The sequence below is a fragment of the Sander vitreus genome, chromosome 15 (assembly GCF_031162955.1).
Source record: "Sander vitreus isolate 19-12246 chromosome 15, sanVit1, whole genome shotgun sequence".
Lineage (NCBI taxonomy): Eukaryota > Metazoa > Chordata > Actinopteri > Perciformes > Percidae > Sander > Sander vitreus.
Genome location: NC_135869.1, coordinates 13,002,412 through 13,026,128, shown reverse-complemented (window position 1 = coordinate 13,026,128; position 23,717 = coordinate 13,002,412). Strand labels below are relative to the sequence as shown.

The 23,717-nt window shown below is 39.8% G+C and overlaps 1 protein-coding gene across 2 annotated transcripts in view; it reads left to right on the top strand.

Moving 5' to 3' along the window:
* The window catches only part of znf385c (zinc finger protein 385C), a 125,688-nt gene that overhangs the window by 36,848 nt on the left and 65,123 nt on the right, over positions 1 to 23,717 (top strand). For both annotated transcript variants that reach the window (XM_078269975.1, XM_078269974.1), the window contains exon 2: positions 8,248 to 8,577. In XM_078269975.1, coding sequence (XP_078126101.1) covers positions 8,250 to 8,577 — 328 coding nt within the window. In that variant the 5' untranslated portion in view covers positions 8,248 to 8,249. The remainder of the gene's footprint in view (positions 1 to 8,247; positions 8,578 to 23,717) is intronic.

Sequence of the window (23,717 nt, the reverse complement as noted above, 5' to 3'; positions counted from 1 at the left end):
AAAATGTCACAGCACTCAATGTGTACTACATTATCACACATGCTCGATGATTAGTGAAAATATAAAAGAAAAATCAAAGCAAAGGGTTAATTAACATGACATTTCAGAGTTAACACAATATACAATCTATGCATATAGCAGGCACCTCTGTTCACAGTCACCTTCATTGTTAACAGTGATGTTATGATGATATCAAAGTAGACATCTGATTTCCTGTGGCAGGGACATTTGGATTTAAATAACAAGCAGGCCTTTGTGCCTCTTTGTGCGTGTCTGTGTGTTATCTTTACAGTATAGAGATTCTTTTAAATAGAATTAAAATGGGAGTGAAAAATATATTTCTATGGACGATTAACTTTTAAGACAGACAGCATTGTATGGAATATTCCAAAACACTATAAGGAAAGATAAAGTATACATTTATAAGGAAAGATAAAGTATACATTTATAATTATATAAGTTTAAGCAGCATCATCAATGTGTCACATTTTAGAATTAAAAATATATTTTTTTCAAGTTAATTTTTATAAAATACAGTACCTGTTGAGGCCTCACTGGGTTTGATCCTATTCATGTAAACATGTTTAAAGCGAAAACAAATTATAATAACAATAAATCAAATTACAAAGAAAGAAAAGAAATTGTTATTTCCAAAGTGTCCTTTGCAATTAAAGGAACAGATGTTCTCCTTTTCAAATCTGGAAGGCTATTTTATTAAAGTTAAACGAAATGTACTGTAAGCACAAACATGTTAAGTCCTAACCAGCATACTTCAACCGATACTTTGAAGATCATTTTCAAAATGTGACATAACACCATAAGCCTTTAAGGTACCGCAGTTTGCACTATAATGCATCACAATGGCAGTTTTAAACGTGCAGTGACAGATTTAAAGCAGAGCACTGACGTGAAGCGATGTGCTGCTGGAAAAGACAAACATGGCTATGTAAATGTCATGGCAGCAGGGATCCTTGACGTTCCCTCCCTCTCTTTCCCACCTGAGGTGTCTGAATATGTTTAGGTCATTCTTGTCCAAGTGTGTGGTTAAAACATCATGGTTTCCTCAGTTTTACTGTACATGAGAGGCTGTGTGAGGGGATGTCTGCTGCTCCCAGAGGCTGTTCCTAGCCGCAGGTGCCAGCTGATTCACTGTGGTGTACTTTTATTCATTGAGTTAGAATCATATGCCCACTTTAAAACATATTAGTGGGATAAGATGTTTACATGGAGGGAGGAGTGTGTGTGTGTATGTTTGTCTTTTGTGTGATAATCCTGTGTGTTGTGCGTGCAGGAATGTGCAAGCAGAGAATGAAGTTCCTTAAGAAGTTTTTTTTAATGCGAGTATAAAAAACAGTGCTGCATCTGTGCCCAACTTCTATCCCTCTTCCTCCTCTTTTCTGTCCTGAAGGCAATCTATTTCCTCCCATCTCCATCAGTCATGCTATCAAGGCTAGGGCTGCCTCTCTGTTGTCTGCAGAATGTATCCCATACCTGTTTGTCACACAAGCTGTGTGGGAATATTACATCGTTAACCATTAGTGTCAGAGCTCTAAACAAAACTATTGGCGCGTAATAGACAATAATTGCATTGGTGTTTAGAGAAGGAGATGAGTTGATAGAGGCACATCACTCTTACAGAGCCTGTTTTATCACTTTTAATTATATATGCAGGGTTAGAGTCTCTTATCTAAAAGCAAAAATCCATCTACTCTCCCTGCAAAAACCATGTCCTGTCAGCTCTGAATTAATCCCATTCCCCAGGCATCTGACAGAGCTCACAACACTGTCTGTATCTTGATACAGCTGGCTGTAAATTTATAGTTAAAATGAAACTAGCGTAAAGACTTTCCTCTGGGATGGTGGACTGAATTTTTTGTGTCTTCAGTTAGAGTAAAAGGTAGTGAAGGGAAACCAGTGCGAGTCGGTACCAATAATTCAGAATGATTCTCTGAGCATGCTTAAGTCAGCGGTGGCAAATGTCCTTAATGCATCTTCTGAATCTGGTCATCAGAATACCTCGGCATATGCCAAGCACCACCGACATGGCTCTCAAACTGCCAGCTTTTTGTTTAAGACCTCAGCCAGCAGATGCCTCCTGGGATATAGGCGACCACTCATTAAGAAATTAATTGGAATTATTCCTGGCTGGGACACATCTTGCAAATATTGCTGACCATACCGCGTAACTTGTTCAGCAGGCAGAAACTGACAAGAGGTTAAAAGCACACACAACTAACACCTCTTAAATAGGCCTTTGGACCAAAATGTTTGGCCTGCAGACTAAAGACTGTGTCCCTTCGTGTGTGTGTGTGTGTGTGTGTGTTGTGACTGTGGCTGAGCCTGGGTTTGTCTGTGTCTAAGTATATCTAGTGTTGTATGGAACCTCTCCCAGTGTATGTGGTTACTCCTATTGGGCAGTTCCCCAGTTGAGTTTGTGGTGAAATGTGAACAAGGCGAATATGGGCCTGTTTTCCTGGGCTAACTTTAGCACGCTTGGCAGACGGATGTTTGAATAGTAGTGCAAAAACTGGCCTGGACTGTTTTTTTGTGGTTGAAAAATGAAAAGGGCCACATTGGATAGAGTCAGCCTATTCGGTGTAGTGGTTGTGAGCCTTTTGCAAATTGTAATATCTGTTTTTTTTGGCATCTAGGAATGGAAGTCCAATGAAGTATGTAATATAAGATAGTAGAGAGAGACAATGCGCTTGTGAGATGCTGAGCAACAAGACAATAGTCAAAGGAAAAAATGAACTAATTACTTTGAATCTCAATGCAAAAATACTTTAGTTATCAAATGTTTTGACAAGGGCTTTTTAGAAGTTGAATTATGCACCTATGACTGAAATGTTGGATAAAATGTTTTACATCTGTACTAATAATATGCAATCCTTTTTATCCTTTGTCTAATATACTGTAGTAAAGAAACCTACAGTATATGTCGCAGACCACTATAGTAGACTAAATTTAAGTTAAATATGTCCAGAGTGAAAAAAATTTAAACTTTTGGAGGGATTGCCATGAAAAAATACTTATAAAACTAATGAGTGATGTAAGTGATCCAGTGTGAGTGATTCAAAATTATCCTTAAAATGTTTAACCTTTTGCATATTTTCCATAAAGGCATTTGGATTTGATGGAACAGATATGGACGAGAAATGGTCATTGTACCCGTTGTTCTGACATGTAAAATTGGTTTCTTTACACAGGCTGCCCTTTCTTTAATCAGAAGTCCCCCTTCTATCTTGCCTATCTCTTTCTCTTTTTTGCTCTAAATTCCTTTCTTTTATCTTTTCTAATACCCTCTGGCTGATGTTTGTACTAACCTGCACCAGCGTACACACATATGCAAGAGCACCCACACTCACGTACACACAATGCCTCAAATACAGCCTCAGTGATAGGATCAGTGTGATGCTGTATAAATTTCCCACCAGTGAAATTTTTTTTTTGCTAGGACACACTGACACACTCTCACGCACAAGCAAACACATGCATACAAGTAAACACACACATACACACACTGTGTACAAATGCCATCTCTGTTTGTTGACAAAGGACTGCTGCAAACAAAGATTAGAGAAAACACATCAATTTATGTGCCATTGCTTTTTATTTACTCTCGGGCTGGTGCTGGGGGTGATGGGGACTGCAAACACTTTGACTCCCAAAACAGCTGCACTTCTTTTTCAATAAGCACAGAACTGATTCCTGTATAATTACACTCATTAGAGAACTGTAGCCTGGGCTTTACATAATCAAGACTGATATACTGGTCACAAAGACATGGAGCTATAAAGACCTCGGGCCCGTTCTATAGTTGTAGTAATGACAATACAGAGTTGATGATGACAGTAATGATACTTTGATGATGCCAGTTATACAAGCACCTTTGTGCTCACTTTTCCATATGTCTCTTTCTATCTCTCGGCCATTACTGACCTGATGTAGTGAAGTGCCTCAAGCTCTGGTTTATTGTCAGGAAAAATAAGTCCATATCCACCTGATACATGTCAGATATGGAAACGGAATATCCTCATCTGCAGTCATTTTTCTTACAGCCATCACTGTTAGTCTGCTTAATAGTGAGAAATGCTAACTATTGACATTTTTGCATCCAACTCTTTAGTCAGGGGTCTTTTTCCTCTGACTACCTTTTCCTTCACACGTGTATGTGTTTATCTCCTCTGAGGCAGTGTATACAGGATATGAATGTGTGTTCTGGCTGCTTGTCGGCTTGATAGGATTTTTAATTTTGTTTGTTTATGTTGCTGAGGTCAGTCCATGTGTTCTAGGCAGCAGAGGTTGTATTTAGTCAAGTCTAAATGTCTCTGTTTATTTGGGCATGTTTGCTGAATTGCTCACCCCATTGTTTACAGAATCTGAGGGCAAGTTATGTTTGCAACTGTGCCGGTAACTGTACATAAGCATGTGTGTATGCACGCATGACATTTTGTATTGTATGTGACCTGTGTGAGAACCGCTGTGTCCCATTGGCTTGCACTTGTTGTCGGTGTCCCCCTCTCATCAGTGTGATTTAGGAGCTGCTAACATGCCTGTAGTGTTTGCTCTGGTCCATCTGGAGGCCAGTTTCTGTCTGCACCAGGAAGAGCCTACGCCTCCCATGCCAACTGTGGCCACAGTGGATTGGTGGGGGTCTTCGTCGTGGTGGGTCGGTGGTTAGAGCTGGTTTGAGCTGGGGAAAGTGCTATAGTATTTCAGGATCAGTGAGCAGCAGACACAAGATCATAAATAGAGTTTTTATTGCTGAGCTGCTATGCTGGGTGAGCCTGGGTCTTTCAGCAAGATCACAGCAGTGATTGATGGTTCCCATGTGCCAAGGGAGGATGGTGTGGGGTGTAGGCGGAGGAGGGGCACATCAGACAGGGGAAACAGCAGACATGGCAAGGCTGGCAGAGCCTCCTGCCCTCGTTGTCCTCCCCCAGGGTTACCCCCTGACAATCTCCTGCCCTGCGTCAGCCTACAGATCTCTGTGTGCAGACACAGCATGAGCTCTTGTCTCACACAGCTTTTACCTAGAGCTGGAAGAGTCTTTAAAGTCTCTGCAGGCTAATCGGTTCAACCACATACACACAGGTAAAAGCCGTAAAAACCCTTTGGTCATTTTGGATTCACAGCCACTGTACACAAAAGTAGCTTGTCCCGTTCACTCTCCAGGTACCAGACACTTTAGAGTGAAGTGCGGGACACAGAGAAACGGCGTCAGACATGGCATCCATTGTATACATAACATAATGCAAAAAAACAACGTATTATGAGGTTAGGTGAGTGTGAGTTGATTTTTAATATTTGCATTTGAGCTGAAGCCATGAAGATGACTCAAAATCTTAAGTATTTTTTAATAACATTAAATATTCAAAATCACTAAAGCAAAAATTTAAGTTACAAAAACATCTTTAGGTTTTATTTAACACGCAAAATCTCACCTGAACTGTTTCATCAGGCTTCTGTGGGTGTGTTTGATCACATTTGATTATCAGTGACCAAACAGCCCTCGAAGTGTCATCAGATTCAGATTAAGTGTTGCTAAGTGAAATAACCAAATGGTCCCAACATTGGCAGAAAATAGCGCAAGGACCCATTCACTCATAAAAAGCTGATTGGGAAACTGTTTTTTAGGGCCTTTACAAAAGTGAAGATTTGTTAATCTGTCTGCTTTACCAATGGATTGAAAAAGTTAATAAAAAAAAAAAAAAAAAGGCTTTCATGTTGCTCTATAACAATGCAACTCCCATTCAAAATGCAGATAGTGTAAATATCCAGTGAATCTCTAAGGTAAGCTTTATTTACACCAAAGCACCCAATGCTAAATGTACTGCTTTTACTGTTAGGGTATTTTGTCAGATGTGTGCTAGACTGGTCTCTATGGTAACAGTCATGCTTATGCCATTGCTGCAGAAGGCTAAAATGTATCACAAAATAACAGGCATGAGGTTCAGACCGACTTTTGTAGGCTAGACATTGGACTGCTATTTATCATAAAAAGCACAAGTGATCTTTGAGATCATCTAATAGTCGGATATATATATATATATATATATATATATATATATATATATATATATATATATATATATATATATATATATATATATATATATATGGTGATGGAGGACAGCGGGATGTAATATGCTCTGTATGTTAAGTTCTGCAGTTCTTCATTGAAGGTTTTGTTTTTACAACCATGCTAATTTGGGTGGCTAGCTGAGTAGTTTGGCAGGAGTGTGAGGAGGTTGCGTGGTTAAGGACCACAGAGATTTTTTTCATTCAGTGCCAGAGAGCAACATTGCTCAAAGCTTTTGAGAAAACATCTGATGGAGCCTCTTGAGTGCTCCCAGATTGACAACATGAATAGCAGCTTTCATGGAGGCTGCTTGCCCTAATGTGTTTTTGAGCTCTGTGTGTGTGAGAGAGATTTTTCATGCATGTAGGTATGTATGCATCATAGACTTTACTTTTTTTGTAGTGTTTACATAAATAACTTGAGGCGGAGGCAAAAAGCCTGCAGCAGAAACGCACAGCTGGGTGTATTTCAGGGACTTTTTCCAATGGTGATGTCTCAATCCTTCACAGAGCTACTGTAGACCTACCTTTTAATTTATTTATAGAGACAGTAGCTGCATATGAAACAAAAAAAAGTCTTCCCTCTGTCTATCCTGGGAAGGCTTCTTCTCTGACCACAAAGCCCTCCATGGAAAAACTGCAGTTTTCGAGCAGCAGCCTTTTTAGTCACTTTGCTTGTTTGTCTCTTTCAATATCACTTTCCTGCTCTCCTGCTAACCCCCAATACTGTATATACAGGTTTTCACTAGAGCCTGACCGATAAAGGATTTTTAAGGCTGATATCGTTACAAATATTTGGTGATTTAAAAATCCGATATTCCAATATATCGGCCGACATATATTTAAAAAATAATAATCCAGAAACGCATAACAAAACATTAACAGATTTCCCCAACATTAGTTATTTGTAGTTATTTATGAGTCCTCACTAAAATAATATGATAATGCAGTTTAAAAATAAACTTGTTCAAAATATATAAAAGTTCTGATAAATAAAATGTATAAAAATACAAACTTAAGATATATAACTTAAAGGGTTAAACACAAGTGTTGCCAACAAGGACATTGTAGAGTGCCCTCTGGTGGACAAACTATGCAACGCCAACACTCACTAACCATAACATGGGTGAAGGGTGTTTCGTCCGTTTTTATTTTATATTTTAAATATTCATTTATCGGCCATTTCAAATGTTGATACCGATAATTTGGAAAATGCCTAATATCGGCCTGCCTCTAGTTTTCACAAGTACATTAACGTATGTACAGCTAGTTGTACAAACACAGGAGATGGTAGAAGTGTTAAGCTCCCACATACTTGTATATTTTATGCAGTTGCTGTTGTATCCATAATTCTGTCGTTCTAGTTTGAACATTGTCAGCAGACATCATCAGAGCCCTAGACTCACAGTTGTTTTCCTGTTTGCTGATCTGATTCAGGCACTGCTTGGCTGAGATCCTTCAGAGAGGCAGTGCAGCTACTGCTGCAGGATTTTGGCAAACAGCAACCAGGCATGCAGTCATCATAAGTGAAGCAGCTTGACAGAGGGCCCTCACTGGTCCTCAGAGAGCCACACTGCAGCACTCTGTCTCCCCCAAGTGGTGCGTCATTGCACCCCAGGACCTCCACCGCTTGGACACCCTACTGTACAGTGTGATCATGTACACATTTGTGCCCAGTCTGTCTTTCGTTTCCTGATGTCTTCATGAGTGTTTGTATACAGTGCGGGTTTCACTTTGTTCTGAGTGTGCTGACAAGCACGACTTACATCAGACATGAACGAGCTCAGATTCCACACACTTCTCGACGAAGCTTTGGGACCAGGGGTATTTTTGCCCATGTCCTCTGTGGCTATCAGGTTTTAACAGGCTGGCTTTGTATGCTGGGTGAGCCAGGCCATGCTAGACTGGGGAAAATTATACCTCCATCCACAGGAGACAGGCCACACGTCCTCACTCTGTTCCATGCGGTGTTGCACATGCTAACACTGGGGCACTTCAGAAAGGGAGGGAGCATCATGAGTCATGTGTACACTGAAAAAAGTTTTGAGCATGGAGTGGTCTGACACTTGAGCTGTAAAGTGAACCTCTAAACGATATTTGTCTTTCCTCCTGTTCACAACGTTTTCCATCCTTTTGTATTCATCCTATCCTCTTCTTCTATCACAGGTATGAAACGTCCATTCAGCCCATCAGCTCTGCCAAACACTGAGCTGGACAGGAGAGGGTTTGGCGCTGGGCTCCGACTGCAGATGGACGGCGAGCCTTGCTGTGACACCCAGGATGAGGGTGCAGTACCAGATGAGCAGTCACCAGGGGACGCCCTGCCTTCTGTACTCTGCAGACCAAAAAGGGAGAGAAAGCAGCGGAGCTACACATTGTGTGAGGTCTGCAACATCCAACTCAACTCAGCCGCACAGGCCCAGATCCACTACAATGGCAAATCCCACCAGAAGAGACTCAAGCAGATCAGCAATGGCAAGATGCCAAGTAACACAGGTAGGCCTGGAGCGCTGCTCGACTGATTACGATGTTTGTTTATTTTTGCAAAATAAGATGTAAATGCAGAACATGAGATTAAGTGCTCTGCCTCTGGCTTTTGTAACCTTGTCTAGCACAATAGGGCCAGTCAGATTTACAGAATCCCACACATCTGTCACTAACCTCTGTGTGCCCCCCCTATGTGTATTCAATAGAAGTTTAACAAATTCAATTCTATTTGCTAAAATGTGTTCAGACAAAGCCTCGGGCTCAGGACACACACACACACACACACACACACACACACACACACACACACACACACACACACACACACACACACACACACACACACAAGTGTAGCAGAGCTGAGTGAAGTCAGCAAGTGAGAAGTTAATTAAGTGCTGGTTGCGTTTGATGGTTGTGTTCCTGGGAGTGATGCGGCTGGAGTGAAGTTGGACAGACAGGCAATAAGTTCACGTACCCCTGTAAAAAAAAAAAAAAGAGCACAGGATTAACAATTTGGAAACCCAGTTTAAGCTCAAATTGCCCAGGTCGACTGAAGACTGAGGGGTCACAGTTGATTGTGTCTCAGCATGGCAGGTTTCGGAGCTAAAAGACATCTGTCCAAAATTACCAATCACATGGCCTACAGAGATGCACACTGTCAACAGACTCAGGCTCCAGACTCAGACATGTGACTGACTGTTTACATCTTGCGCACAGTGCACAAGCACATGCCCCAGTTACACCCCTCTTCCTCTACAGCAGTAGAAGCATACGTTACCCTTGAGAGCTCCCCCTGCAGGCCCCCCTTGTCAGTTACTACCTACTCTCCCTTGTCACCTTCTATAAACACTCACCTCATGAGCTGCTCCAATCATCACGGAGCTTGTCTAATGTTAGAGCATGACTCACTTAAGAACAAACCCTACACAAGTCAGGGAACTGGTCCTCAGTCCAACAGGGCAATCCATTTTTATGCCCCCACCTCCATTGTCATTCCCACAAGAATTACAAACATCCGAGGACATCATCACTCCCCTGGCCGCAGAAGACGAGGAGTCAACTATGGTAATCTCCGTTGCCTTGACGGTTCAAATGATCGAATAGGATCAGCGCGGGCTGTGGATACAATCCCTATCAAATTTGCATTGTTGAATGTGGAATCACTTTCGAACAAAACATTAATTTTAAATGACTTCTTTCTATCACATGATCTAGACTTTCTAATCCATTACCTAAACCTTGCTTGCCAGATCGCTACATCCGAGCACTGAACCCGTCCACTGCTAGGCAATTTTCTGATGCTTTCATAGCTTGTCCTTTTGCTAGCCATACAGATATAACCTCCGCCTCTCTGTCTACAGATGAGCTAGTTACTCGGTTTAATACCACTGTCACAGATGTTCTTGATATTATTGCCCCTTTTAAACTGAAGCGACCCAAAGTCAAAGCCCAACCTTGGCTTAACAGTGAGACTCGTGCCCTTAGACAAAAGTGTAGAAAAGCAGAGAGGAAATGGGAAAAAAAGATAAACTTCAAGTGTCTTATGAGATACTGAGAGATCACCAGGTATCCTACCAACGCCTTGTCAATGCATCTAAAGCAAAGCATTTTTCTGATATCATAGCTAAAAATGCACATAGCCCTAAAATTTGGTTTAGTGCAATAAATACGGCACTAAATCATGCTATTGCACTCCCTGATGCTACGTTTGAAATTCCGGAACAATTTTTGAGCTTTTTTATCAACAAGGTTGACACTATCAGATCTTGTATTTCACCTACTGATCATGACCCTTCTAAATCAATCCTATGCCCTGCTTCTCTGAATTGTTTTGTGCCTGTGGCCCTGTCAGCATTGTTGGATATTGTATCACACATGAAACCTACTTATTCATCTTCAGATATTGTCCCCTCTCGTCTTTTGAAAGAGGTATTTGATACTATTGGTCCCAGCCTCTTGTCTGTAATAAATAGCTCTCTTATGAATGGCACAGTCCCATCTAGCTTTAAACATGCTGTGGTTCAGCCTCTAATTAAAAAAAACAACCTTGACCCTACTGATTTTTGAGCTTTAGGCCTATTTCTAAATTATTGTTTATGTCAAAGATTTTGGAGGTTGTTCTTGGTCAGCTCTCTTCATTTTTAAGTGAAAATTATGTATTGGACAATTTTCAGTCTGGTTTCAGAGTACACCATAGCACAGCAACAGCACTTCTTAAAGTGCTAAATGATTCATTGCTGTTTGGTGACGGAGGAAATTGTGCTATCTTACTCTTGCTGGACCTTAGTGCTGCAATTTACACTGTTGATCATGACATCTTGTTGGATCGCCTTTAGCAAAGGGTAGGGATCCAGGCTCTTGCTCTATAGTGGTTCAATTCTTTTTTCTTTTTTTTTGGGGCTTTTCCGCTTTTAATTTTTGACAGGACAGCTAGGTGAGAAAGGGGAGAAAGAGAGGGAAGACATGCAGGAAATTGTCACAGGTCAGAGTCGATCCCTGGACCTCTGCGTCGAGGCATAAACCTCTCAGTATATGTGCGCCTGCTCTACCACTGAACCAACCCGGCCACTAGTGGTTCAATTCTTATTTAAAAAATAGAACCTTTTCTGTTGAAATTGGATATATCTCCTCCTCTTCGGCAGCGATTACATGCGGTGTACCTCAAGGTTCGATTTTAGGGCCAATTTTATTCTCTTTCTATTCTCAAACATAACATATCTTATCACTGTTATGCTGATGACAGACAGCTGTACCTGCCTTTTCACTGCCTGAAAGACATTAAGTGCTGGATAGCTAACAACTTTCTCCAACTTAATGAGAGTAAGACGGAAGTCATGTTGTTTGGCCCCCCAAATTCAGTTGACGACCTTTCGAAAAATGTGGGGACTTTAGCCACAAGTGTGCGCCCTTTTGCCAGAAATCTAGGTTTCATCTTTGAATCAGCATTAAAGTTTAACAAACAAATTAGTTCTGTTGCTTTTTTTGCTCTTATTTTGTCTTGTATTGACTACTGATATTCTGGGATTTGCCAATCATCTTTATCACGCCTGCAGCTCGTCCAGAATGCGGCTGCTAGATTGTTGACTGGTACCAGAAGGAGGGATCATATCTCCTCGATATTGGCTTCTCTTCAATGTTTACTGGTCAAATATAGAATCGATTTTAAGATAATGTTACTTGTTTTTAAGGCATTACATGGACCATTTATATATTGCTGATCTCCTTACCCTACATCACTCCTGCAGGAACCTCAGATCGTCTAATCAGTTCCTTTTAGATATTCCACAGTCTCGGATGAAAACAAAGGGTGATCGTGCCTTCTCTGTTGTGGCCCCGAGACTCTGGAACAAACTTCCCATTCATATTAGGTCTTCCTCTACTGCCGAAATCTTTGAGTCTTGTCTTAAAACACATTTTTATTCTTTGGCGTATGATTTATTTTAGGGACATTTGTATAGAAGTGTGTTGTTTGTATGATGTTCATTGTGTCTATATTTTTATTGTGTTCCTTTTTTTTTATAACATAATATAACTTTGTACAGCACTTTGTTCAGCCTAGGTTGGTTTTAAATGTGCTCTATAGATAAATTGACTTGACTTGACTAACAACCAACAGGGTTTGGTAGATCATTTGGTTGGATGCATGTGTGTTTATATCTGTGCATTTATGTGCGTCTTTAGTCTATGTTTCTGAAAGGGCTTCACAGTATTTGAACCAGTACTATCTGAAAAAGGCATTCTGGGACATCCGGGTAAAAATCTTTCAAAGCAAGTGAAATAATCTCTTCCCAGCAGTAGATCTAAATGGTTAAATTGAAAAGATATTTCTGAGGTAACACTGGCCTGATGCTGAAGGAAGTAGATTTGTTCAACGGTTACTTTTTTTTTTTAACAATGTTTTTATTGAATTTGTATTGCAATTAGAACTTTTAATTAGAAGTTATTAGTAGTCAATTAGAAGTTTTTATTTAAAAATGTTTAAATTTTGACACAGACACAGTGCATAAATGTTCCTTTTGCCTCATTGCATTTAAAACAAAGGTCAGGTAAATTACTGTTGTATTTAATTTGACAGGAGTCGTGTATGTCTGCATCAGCCATTTATATTGGAGTAGCTTTAAATTAGTGTTTGCTATTTGTTTCTGAGATGCGTCACAGGTCTCCTTCTAATCATTTTCCAAAATGTCCTCTTTTAAGTCAGCCCTCCATGTCTCAAGTCTGGTTATCGATGTTTATTTAGAGCCAGATGCAAGCCAGTTATATATTGATGAGATCAAACCCCTCTAATTGCAATTGTTTGTTATAATTTCTTTTACGGATGAATGTGGAATCCAGAATGATTTCAACGGTTACATTTAGAGTCAATGTACCCTTGAGCATGGCACTTAACCACCAACTGCTCCAACATAGCTGCTCAGGTGACAACAGCAGGGAGCCGTTTCTATGATACTCACATCATTTATATCTATCTTTTGTAGCATCTGAAGCAGGTCTTAAAAGAGCAAAACTGTTCTGTGAATTAATAATGGATAAAGCCATTAAGTCAATTTTTTAATGGTGAAATTACCTGTAGCTGATGTCTGACAAATGCAGTAGGGAGCTCTATTTGTAAAACCCATTGTAGTGCTACTTTAACAGTTGCATAATAAAACGTACATTATTTTTCTCCTAAATTGATTATAACTCATTACATACTTTTTACATACATTAATTTGTCAGTGTTTGTAGGGGGAAGCAGATCTGGAAGTAACATTTACATCATTTTGTTGTCACTTTTGGTTACTTTGCTTTATACAGTTTAGTGTTCTTTGTTCAAAATTGGCTGTGTTAGTCTGTTTTATTATTTTTAATTAGCACTTTTCTTAGTATTTTTTATGGATTTCCTTGTTGGGAAGCTATTATATTACAACTGTCATACCCATTGAGAAAGACAGTGTGGGTTTCCAACCTCTTTGTTTACAATCGAGAAACTCTTTTCTTTTCTTTTTTAAATTTTTATGACACTGAGTAGTTTAAAAGATAATGATTAATCAGTGGATCTGAGTCTCTCTTTGTATCTATGTCCTTGCAAAAGATGGATGGGATGTGACTGTTCTTACACTGTTTCACTGTTTTCTTAGTAGAAGGAATTACTGAATTACAGTAAGTAATAACACTTTAATTCATGTGCTAAAGATCACACTGTCATCTTGTTGTGAAGACATGAAAAACAGAGATTTTTGAACATGCTGACATTTGATTGACATATGACGAACTTCTCACACACATGTCCAACATATTTAACATCAAATTTGCAGTAATGTTAAGAGGCTATCTTCTGTTGCCAATGATTCTTCCTATGATTGCTAAATCCAGGTTTTGTCATTGATATATTTGTCTGCGTATGAAATGTTGATTTATATGCAGCACCTAAGGAATTTGTTTTGCAGCTGTTATGACAGTCGATCAAATCACTATTTTAGTCGTGCTTCATCTGACAATAGACATAAAAAATATGTCAATAACAATACATGGCTCTATGGATGCAGATCACAGAGGAGAGGAACATGTCATCAACAGCGATTGTCAAAAGTGTCAATGTAGCATTTAGTTGTTTGTAAAGCAAGAAGAGGAAAACAAAGAGAACATTTAAACATTTTTGTCAATGTGGGCATTAACACTTTTAAATTTGTTCAGAAAATGCAATTGTTGACAGAAAACGTTTAACAGTAACAGTGTTTTCAGATTAATCTCCATTAGTGCGGTCACAGCCTGAGATCAGCACAAAATAATTCTGCTCATTCTGAGCTGAAAATTGGGTTTCAACATTGAAACACAAAGTGCTTAGTCCTACTTTTTGGTGAGAACTTCTTCACCCAGAAAACACCCATGAGACTAGTATGTCTGAGGGTTTGAATGCTTATGGGTCTATGGGAAAATGGATGGATGTATTTGTCTTTATATGTGCATGTGTGTCTGCATGGATGCATGCATGTTTTGTCTATGAAAAATAATAACATACAAACCTTGAAAAGGTGTGTTATCATTTTCACAAGACACAATTATGTATGTATTCATTCATTCACACACACACACACACACACACACACACACACACACACACACACACACACACACACACACACACACACACATATGCACCCACACACAATCCACAGCATTAGGCCCTGGCTCTGTTGGATTTAATCGGCCCTTATCAGTGGCTGTTTACCTGATTCAACATGTTCAGTCTACAGCAGAGGCAGCCGGTGAGATGGAGCTGTCAGACTGGCTGTTCAGCCTAGCGAATCAGTGATTGTTGCGATTTCATGCAGTAACTCCTTCATTTTCAACTCCACCTTTTGTTTTGTTCCACAAACAAAAGACTACAGACTGACCATATCAGTTCAAAGCAAAGCAAAAACGTTTCCAGTTCCAGATTCACAGTGGTGGTAAAATGGTGGGCTACTTTGTTTAGTTTTTGCCTCCTCTAGGCTCAGTCTTTGGGTTTTCTTTTTGGATTACAAACTGTAATCAGTTATTTCATCTCACTGAAGTTCAGAACAAACTTGTTGGATTGGTGTCAGCTCTGGTCTTTGCTGTGTGTTCAAGTGCAACTATTAGACATGAGCGATGCTAATTGTTTGTCATGCTGCCTTTGTTGTTACTAGCTCTTTGAGTTGCTTACTGTAGGTGCAGCAGAGTGGCAAGCATGGAACATGTTAATAAATGTGTGCGTGCGTGCGTGCGTGTGTGTGCGTGTGGCGCAGGGCATGCTGACTGTTGTGGTGTGCAGATTCTTTCTGACATGCAGTCACAATCACACAGCCTTATCTCTGCTCACCTTCTGCTGACTCCCTCAGGCAGCCAGCCCTGCTGTGTCCTCAGCTCCACCACAGTTTATCTTGTGTGTGTGTGTGTGTGTGTGTGTGTGTGTGTGTGTGTGTGTGTTTGTGAATGTGCGTATGTGTGCATCCTGCATGTCTGGATCAGCTATTTTTAGAATTCTTAAATGCTGCAGAGGCTATAACTTGTGCTGTGGAAACATAAATAAATATATGCTTCGGTGCCTTTGTGTTTATGTCAGCCCACATATGTACCATATGTACAGTAAGGCATCTGTGCCTTATGGATCTTTATAGGTTTATAGATTTCATGAATAAAGAATATAATATTTTTTATTTGAATCAGTGTGTGTGTATGTGTGCGTTACTCCAAGCGAATCGTCTCCATGTCGGCGTGCGTTTCCTTCCCTCTCTGCTTCACTGAGCTGACAGTGGGTTCAGGCTCTTTTTTCTCTCTCTCTTGTCTCCCCTCTTCCCTCTCCCTTTTTATCATCTCTCCCTCCTTCTGGCATGGATGCTGGACATGTGGCGGAACCAGTCCCACTAAAAGACGAATGTGCCACTGATTAAGTGATTTCACTGTGTTATCATGAAGAGTAATATGTACTGAAGCTTGCTGACAAATCACGATGGAAAGAAGAAGTCCAGGTGTTTGGGTGACAATGTGACGTTAGGTGTTACGCAGTTTATGCCCGTTTTTTTTAATCCTAATGTTTCATAACGAGTGATATTAAAAATTCACTGTGCCAGTCTTTTTTTTATACAAGCATTTTAAAATCAAGAAGGCAATGATATATTAATGTTAAAACAACATTGTTGCTTCTTTAATGGAATGGTTAAGGTGTGGCCAAAGGAGAAAAAAATCTAACAAAATGTGGGTGTTTTTCCATCAACTATAGGCTGAAGCAAATAGATTTCCTCAAGACAGAATAAAGCTACTTAAGAAAAAACAAAACAAATCCATAAGCAATGTTTTACGTTGTCATGGTTCTTGTGCGGCTGCTAATGCTGGCTATATTTCATCCTGTCCAAAAAGAAAAATAATCACAGTGCTTGCAATATTTCAATGCCATAGACACTTTTCAACCACAGCAAAAACTATTGATGGAGAGATATTTTACAGATTTATTTGTGTTCAATGCGTTTACATCACTTGCATAATTTCCTCACTAATAAAAAAAAAAAATCCTTCCAACTCAAGCGCTGAGAAACTTTGCAGTATTGAAGACCTTTGTAATTCTCATTAGTTGTTATAGAAATACAAGGAGAAGAGCCCAGGTGATATGGGTGACTCATTGTTTGAGTCTTGCTCACAATCTGAGCTCAAGTTCGAATTGCAGAGAGGAATGCTATTCCTTTTATCATTATATTTCACCCTCCCAGAACGATCCATGTCAGTGCGTCCTATGTGTGATGTGAAGCTGCAGTGCATCCTAACGTGCACAGAGACATGTATGTATAACACAATACACTTTAAAGGACTTGTGGTGTGTTTGTATTCAGGCTTCTTTATTTCCATCCCTTCTTTCACGAAGCTATGTCTGTGAAGTTTGATTGTTGAATGTGTTATTGCAAGCATGGCTTTTATATCATCCACATTCCTACAGATTTTATATTTTGACACTGTTGTTAACTAGTAGGCACATGTGTGATGATCTATATGAGCATGAAACCCCATTTACTTCCTCTCTCCTCCAGTGTTGCAGTTCTCAGTTGGAATAGCGGGATGCCTCGTACTTCCTCTGACTCACCAATGTGAAGCAAGGAGCCCAGTCCTCAGAGGGAGACAGGCCTTAATCCTTCATAATAAGCATTGTTAATTATGGCCACTGTATGCCTGTATGTGGTTGTTTATATTTTGGTTGTGTTAATCTTCCTTAGCTTTGTGAGGAAGCATAAATGTGTCATGTGTGGATGTGTTTTCTGTGAGACCAGAAAGCGAGAGGAGGAGGGAGAGAGCATTTACGTTTGTTTGTTTTTTACATCGTTCTCCATATCTCATATTCCTTTGATTGTTTGTTTGATTTTTGTTGTTTGTGTGTGTGTATGGTTGTGTAATGTGAGCCTCCTCTTCATGGTTAGTCTCTTCATCATGGTCCCTGTCTGACTCTATCTCTCTGGCTCTGTTTTAATAAAGCGTGAGGAATTGGATTAAAAGCTAGGATTTTCTGCTTGAAAGCATTTGCACAATTGCGTTGTATTTTTGTGCTGCCTTGCCGTTTTCCTATTTATTTCCCCAGCAGAGTGAAATTATTTCTATGTCTAATTGCAGAAAATACTTGCTTCCTCTCTGTCATTTTGGAAAATATTAAAACTACACAAACAATAGTAAATGATTAAAACTATTATAATAACAAAATATGCTTTAAATGAATGGGAACATGTACATAAAATTTAAATCACGATGAAGATGTATAGGAGATTGCAGTGACCTATTTTCTATCTGCCTGAGTTGACCATACTCCCAAACCATTCTAAATCATTTTTGTAAAAAAAACCTTTAAAAAACCCTTTCTTGTCTTTTCCTGGTGTTGGCATTGAAATGCAATTTGGCTGTGGAGTACTGCACTTTGTTCCTACCCTTCCACCTCTGATCCCCCCATTCGCTGTCCTTCTATCTCCCTCCTCTGTGCTTCGCCCCAGGGTGCACCCCTCTGTGTGACGGCAGTTCAAACTCTGGAAAAAGGTCGACAGGCATACGGGGTCGACACATAGGGCCCAGTGGAGCGAGAAACATGAGGAGCGGCGCTTATAAGGCCACGGGGAGAGGGGCGCATCTCTGAGAAATCATCCGATGTCTGTGTTTACCCGGGTTCTGACAGGTCGACCAGCTCTGTCTGTGGATAAGGCCAAACGAATCTCACTATGACCCTTATCTCGCCTGTCTGATACACAAACCCATATTGCCACAGCTGCCGCAGACATATCTGCTAAATGAATTGAACGGTTTGCCAGTTTGCTAAATGTCAGAAAATATCATTCAGTTTCAGCAGTATTTTGTCAATTTGGTCATCTAGCACGACCCTGTCTATCTCACTCACTGTTGCGTTCATTCTCTCTCACTGTGTCCTTTTTTATTCTCAATCAGCAAATAGAGTTTTACTTATTGGACTTTTTATTGGCACAAAAGTGTTCAGTGTAGGTGTGTACGTCATAGAAAAAATGACATTTTTCTCTTCCTCCAACACACACTGAACATCAGTAGATATAGTGTACATTTGATATAAAAACAACAAAGATTCAATGTTACCTGATGAGCCTCTCTTTCTCTTTTACTCTCTTTCTCTCTTGGCCAATTTTGCCCTCTTCTCCCAGTGGCTCATTGTAAAAAGGCCCATGAAAGGCTTTCTTTCTGGGCACAGGCGAGTCCTTTTAACCCCACCTCATCTCGCCTCCACCTTAGCCATCCTCTGATGCCCATCATTACAGGCCTTTAGAAGGGCAAAATGAGCAGAGTGACTTATTACCAGCTGTATCCAGGGACAGGGATGGAGTTTAAAAGAGGGAGAAGGTAGGCAGGAATTAAGAGGAGATAGAAAGTGATGAAGCAGATAAGGGAGAGAGGAAGAAGGAAGTTCTAAAAGTGGAAGGATCACATCGGTGAGATAGCGAGAAGGGTTTAAGATTAGAAAGGAGATTGAGAGGCTGGCTTGAATAGAGAGAGTGGTGGGTGTGTGAGAAAGCGCAAGCTAGAAGCAGACATAGACAAACACTGTCATTTACCGAGCGAGGCAGAGCTGTCCGCTAATGGACACATGATATATGGCCCCTGAAAGTTTGCTCTGCCTCACAGTTCCCCAAAGTTCAGACCTACCTCCTATCCTTCACATCAGTGCCTTGCCAACGGAATGCACTATGGGATGCCAGAACCAGCTCTGCAGAGGGTCACTGAGTTTTTTGACTGTCAGCTTTGGGATGTTGGAGCATCATGTTTAGTAATTTGATCTAATCTCATGAGAACCCTTGTATCACATTGAATGAGTGGAATCAGCAGCAAAGTAGTCTGACAGTGTCGGAGCATTTGCTAGTGTGTGGACCTCCAGAGACCCTCGCTCTGTCACACAAAACTGAAGCAGACAAGCTTTAGTAAACAGATGTAAAAAAGGTGGAATGGGATGAGAATGAAAGTGGGAGGAGGGCACGTATGGTGCACTAACAAACACAGAAATAGACATCTCACTGGTGTCGTTGACAGAAGCTTTTCGCCTACACCGGCAAAGGAAAACACACTCACATTCACGTGCCTTTATTTTACAGTGACAAACAACCATATTTTCTGTGTTTGTACCAAAACTCAAACTGAATCACATGATATCACATACCTAAATAAGTGTTAACTGTTTATGCTGTTGGGTACATAGGCATGCAATGCAGTGGGGAAGCCAAATGCATGTCTAACAAATAGTTTTAAGAAAATTTGTCATATTACTGTAAATATTAGTAAATTTAAACTGATGTTAGTTAAAAGAATAGGCAGTTTTATTTGTAATACACTGTTTAAACACAGGGGCAACTCAAAGTGCTTTACATAAGGAAAACATATGGATTAGAACAGCATTTAAATTCTGTTTTTTAATTTACTGTAAATATTTTTTTCTGTTATTAAAGAAAAGGAAAATCAGGTATTTTTGGAAATCAGAAATGTTCCTCTCAGCCTGCTGGAGAGGCGTGTCCATGTCTGTGTTTGTTTGTTAGTGGTATTGAAGCACCACACCAGCATCTAAACGGACTGAAGCAACGTTTAAATGCTGGTTGATGTGCTGCAGCTGACGTTAGCAGTGCACCTTTCTCTAGTGAATGTTTGTTTGACAAGATGTGTGTCATGTTTGTGAGTTAAATAAGAAGGATACTTTAGCAGGATGGCTAATGTGGATTGTTGTTCATAGTCTGTGGCTCTTGTATAGTAACTATCTACGTAGATGGAGAACTAATTGTATTCCTACAAATTAATGCAAAGATGGGGGCTGCCATCCCTTTTTTCTCAAAGGAAAACACAGGAAATGTGATTTACAGAGCAGATATGTATGTGTAGCAGAATAAAAAGTTGGATTTAGGAACACAACTAAGAGGAAAGATTTAATTATAATAAAATGAATTAAAGCAGTCAATATCTTTTTATTTATTTAATTTCTCTCAGATAATTTCTCAATCTCTTCAACATACAACACCTAATATCCTAACCACAACTAATTTGGAGAAGGAAACCCCCAAAAACCTCTTAAAAAAATAAATATAATACTAATAAATATTTAAGTAAATAATAAAAATGGACAAAAAATGTTTATGCTTAAGTTATTCCAAATCTAATATGGAAAATAATAAAATGCACTTAATCAAGTGCACAGGAAGCAACAAGAGTGATTAAAAGGGGAAAACACTCAACAAACTTTCCTGGCAGATTTCGGATTTAATGCCTAATGATCTAAATCACGGCACAGGATGTGATGTTTCTAAGGACAGGACTGAATTTGAACCTGTTTGTGTCCCAACATTCATTGCCCACCTGACATCTTGTGCTGCTGTACTGTAGTAGGTATGCCAGTTCTTAGAGGTTTTATGCAAATACGCTCTCTGGTGAGCATGGCCAAAAGAGAAACTACAGCTCCTCCTGACTCTCACACACAAACATGCAAACACACACACACACACACACACACACACACAATGACATTTAGAGAGCGAGTGAGGCAACTCATGATTTTCATTGTTATTCATGTATTAATTTATTCGGTCATGGCAGATGTGAAACAGGGCTGTAATATGCAGATGTGGGTTTGTTTCTCGATGGGAATTTTCCGGTCCACTGCCTCTAGCTGCCACTAATAATAAAGACAGGCAAGGAAGGTGGAGGAGGAAATGGGGAGGAGAGATAGAAAGTAATGGGAGTTAGAGAGGGAAGGTTGGAGTTGTCAAGATGCCTCCAGTCATACACTAGCTCTCAAACAACTCGCCGTCTCCCTTTTCTCCCCACACACACACACACACACACACACACACACACACACACACACAAACTCAGACACAAACATGCAAGCAGTGACCAGGTGTGATCTAGCTGTGAAGGAGCTTGTCCTTGACATGAAGGTGAGCATGTACAGTTGTCCTCTCTATTGTTGACAAGACGCCTGAGAAGCTGCAGGCTGTTGCTCCTCTGTCTTTAGATCAACAGTAGAAGCTGATTTAAAACTGGCTACGGTTAATATTACAACACCTTTAGATACAAGGGAAACTGCTTTTTTTAATCTGCTACTCACTGGACAATTAAAACTCAAGATGTGGGTTGAAATAAAACCACTTTTTGACCCTCATCAACATCAGACTTTATTCCTCAGCTCATAAAGAAAACGCAAATCTCTGTTGTGCAGCTGCTAAAAAGCTAATGCATTTTTATGTGCTGCTTTTATTGAAATGCTCGCTGTGACTAGTGCAGTCTTGGTAAGAAAATAAGCAGTTGAACAAACTGACTGTGTCACTGCTCGAGACATAAATAGCCAAGGACTGTAAGACATCCTGTAGGCAATTGGCTGTGAGACATGTTGTTTTCTGTGTGTGTTGTTGTGGTGTGGCACCGGGGTTAGTTCCTGCGGGAGGGTCATAGGCGGGGAACATTGCCATGCCGGGGGACTAACGATGTCAAAGACGAGATGCTAACAGGCAGCGAATGATTCACTCTATTTTCTGTTAACCCCCTCCTGTCTGCGTGATTGAGTAGTGGAATGAACTTAAGGAGAGGAAGGAAAAGAGGCTCTGGAAGCGTTCATATAGAGATGGATGAAAGACAAAGCCAATCACACAGTAAAATAACTCCGATGTTGAACTATTCAGAATTAATGAGGGACATGACGTGACTGCAAAAGAAACTTTGGATGCACATACAGTATGCTGTTACTGTCAACTAAGACACTTAAAAAAAGATATATAACCATCATGACCTAATACAAAAGTATTAATGTATTACTATTAATACTACCAAAAAGATAGACAATAAAATACTAACTTCATTAAAAAGAAATATTGTGTAGCAACACTGTGTCATTATAGGTTAAAAGCTCAAAAGCAGCATTGTCCTCTGTGGGAGGACTGGCAATCAACAATTTGACAAATAAGTTTTCAAAATTGCATGAGACCACAAACAAAGCTTCAAAGAGGCTGAAAAAAGGCAAGATGCAAAAATATTTAATAATATATGTCAAGGGAACAATTTTAGGAATCATCAACACAAACATGATAACTCGGTAATCTACAGTGAGCAATAAAGCACCGTAAAGAAAAGACCTTTACGACAGCAGGTGTGGTAAAAACACTACCACTTTTGTCCAAAACGGCCGCTAGAATCAACACAAACTGAAAGTTAAATATAGCCACTTTAAGTAAAAATGAATTGTCCATTACAAGCAAAAGTGCACTCAAAATCTTACTTAAAGGTGAACTGTGTTTTCTTGTAAGCAAACAAAGTCATGTTTACATTCAGTTTCTCACCATTGTGTGTCCTTGAGGTCTAAAAAACATGTTGAATGCATTTCCTTCCTCATAAAACATATGCAAAGCTGATTTTTTTTAAAGTTTATTTTAAGATGTGCGTGGTTTACATCCATGTTCGCAAGCTAGCAGTCTTTTTCTTCAGTGTTGGGGCATTAGTAGATTCCTTTGTGCAGTATCACTGCCAACTGTCGATCAGTAAAATAACGAGAAACAGAATGACAATTTACAAAGATAGATGTATTAACAGCTAAATATATTTGGAGCGTCAAAAGTAAATGTACTCATAATGCATTAGACTAACCAATGTTGAGTTATATTATCATATTATATTATTGGATAATTATTACTGATGCTTAAACATGCAAGAGGCATTTTAATGTTGCAGCTGTTTTTTGTATTAATCTGCAAAGTAACTATTAACTAAAGCTGTCAGACAATTGTTGTGAAATATAAACAAAATACTTCCCTCTGAAATATAATAGGGTAGAAGTATACTGTGCCAGACAATGGTAATGATCAAGTACCTTCAAATTGTATTTGTAAATGGACTTGCTTCATTCCACCGCTGCTATAAACACAAAGCTCACAGCATCCATCATGCATGCTGACGCCTTGTTCCCCTCTGATTTGTAGACACACGCATGGCTATCTGGAGCTGAAGCCCACAGGCATGCACCCAGGCCGGAGTCCAAGCTGTATCAAATCAGTGCAGTCTTCACCAGAGGCCAAATCTGTAGCGTATAATTAGCTTTTAATCAGCACCCTCATTCAGGCGAGCAGTAAAGATTAGCCCAGCTTGGGCTCTGCTTAAAATAAGCATTCTTAAATGCGTGTGAAAGCCTC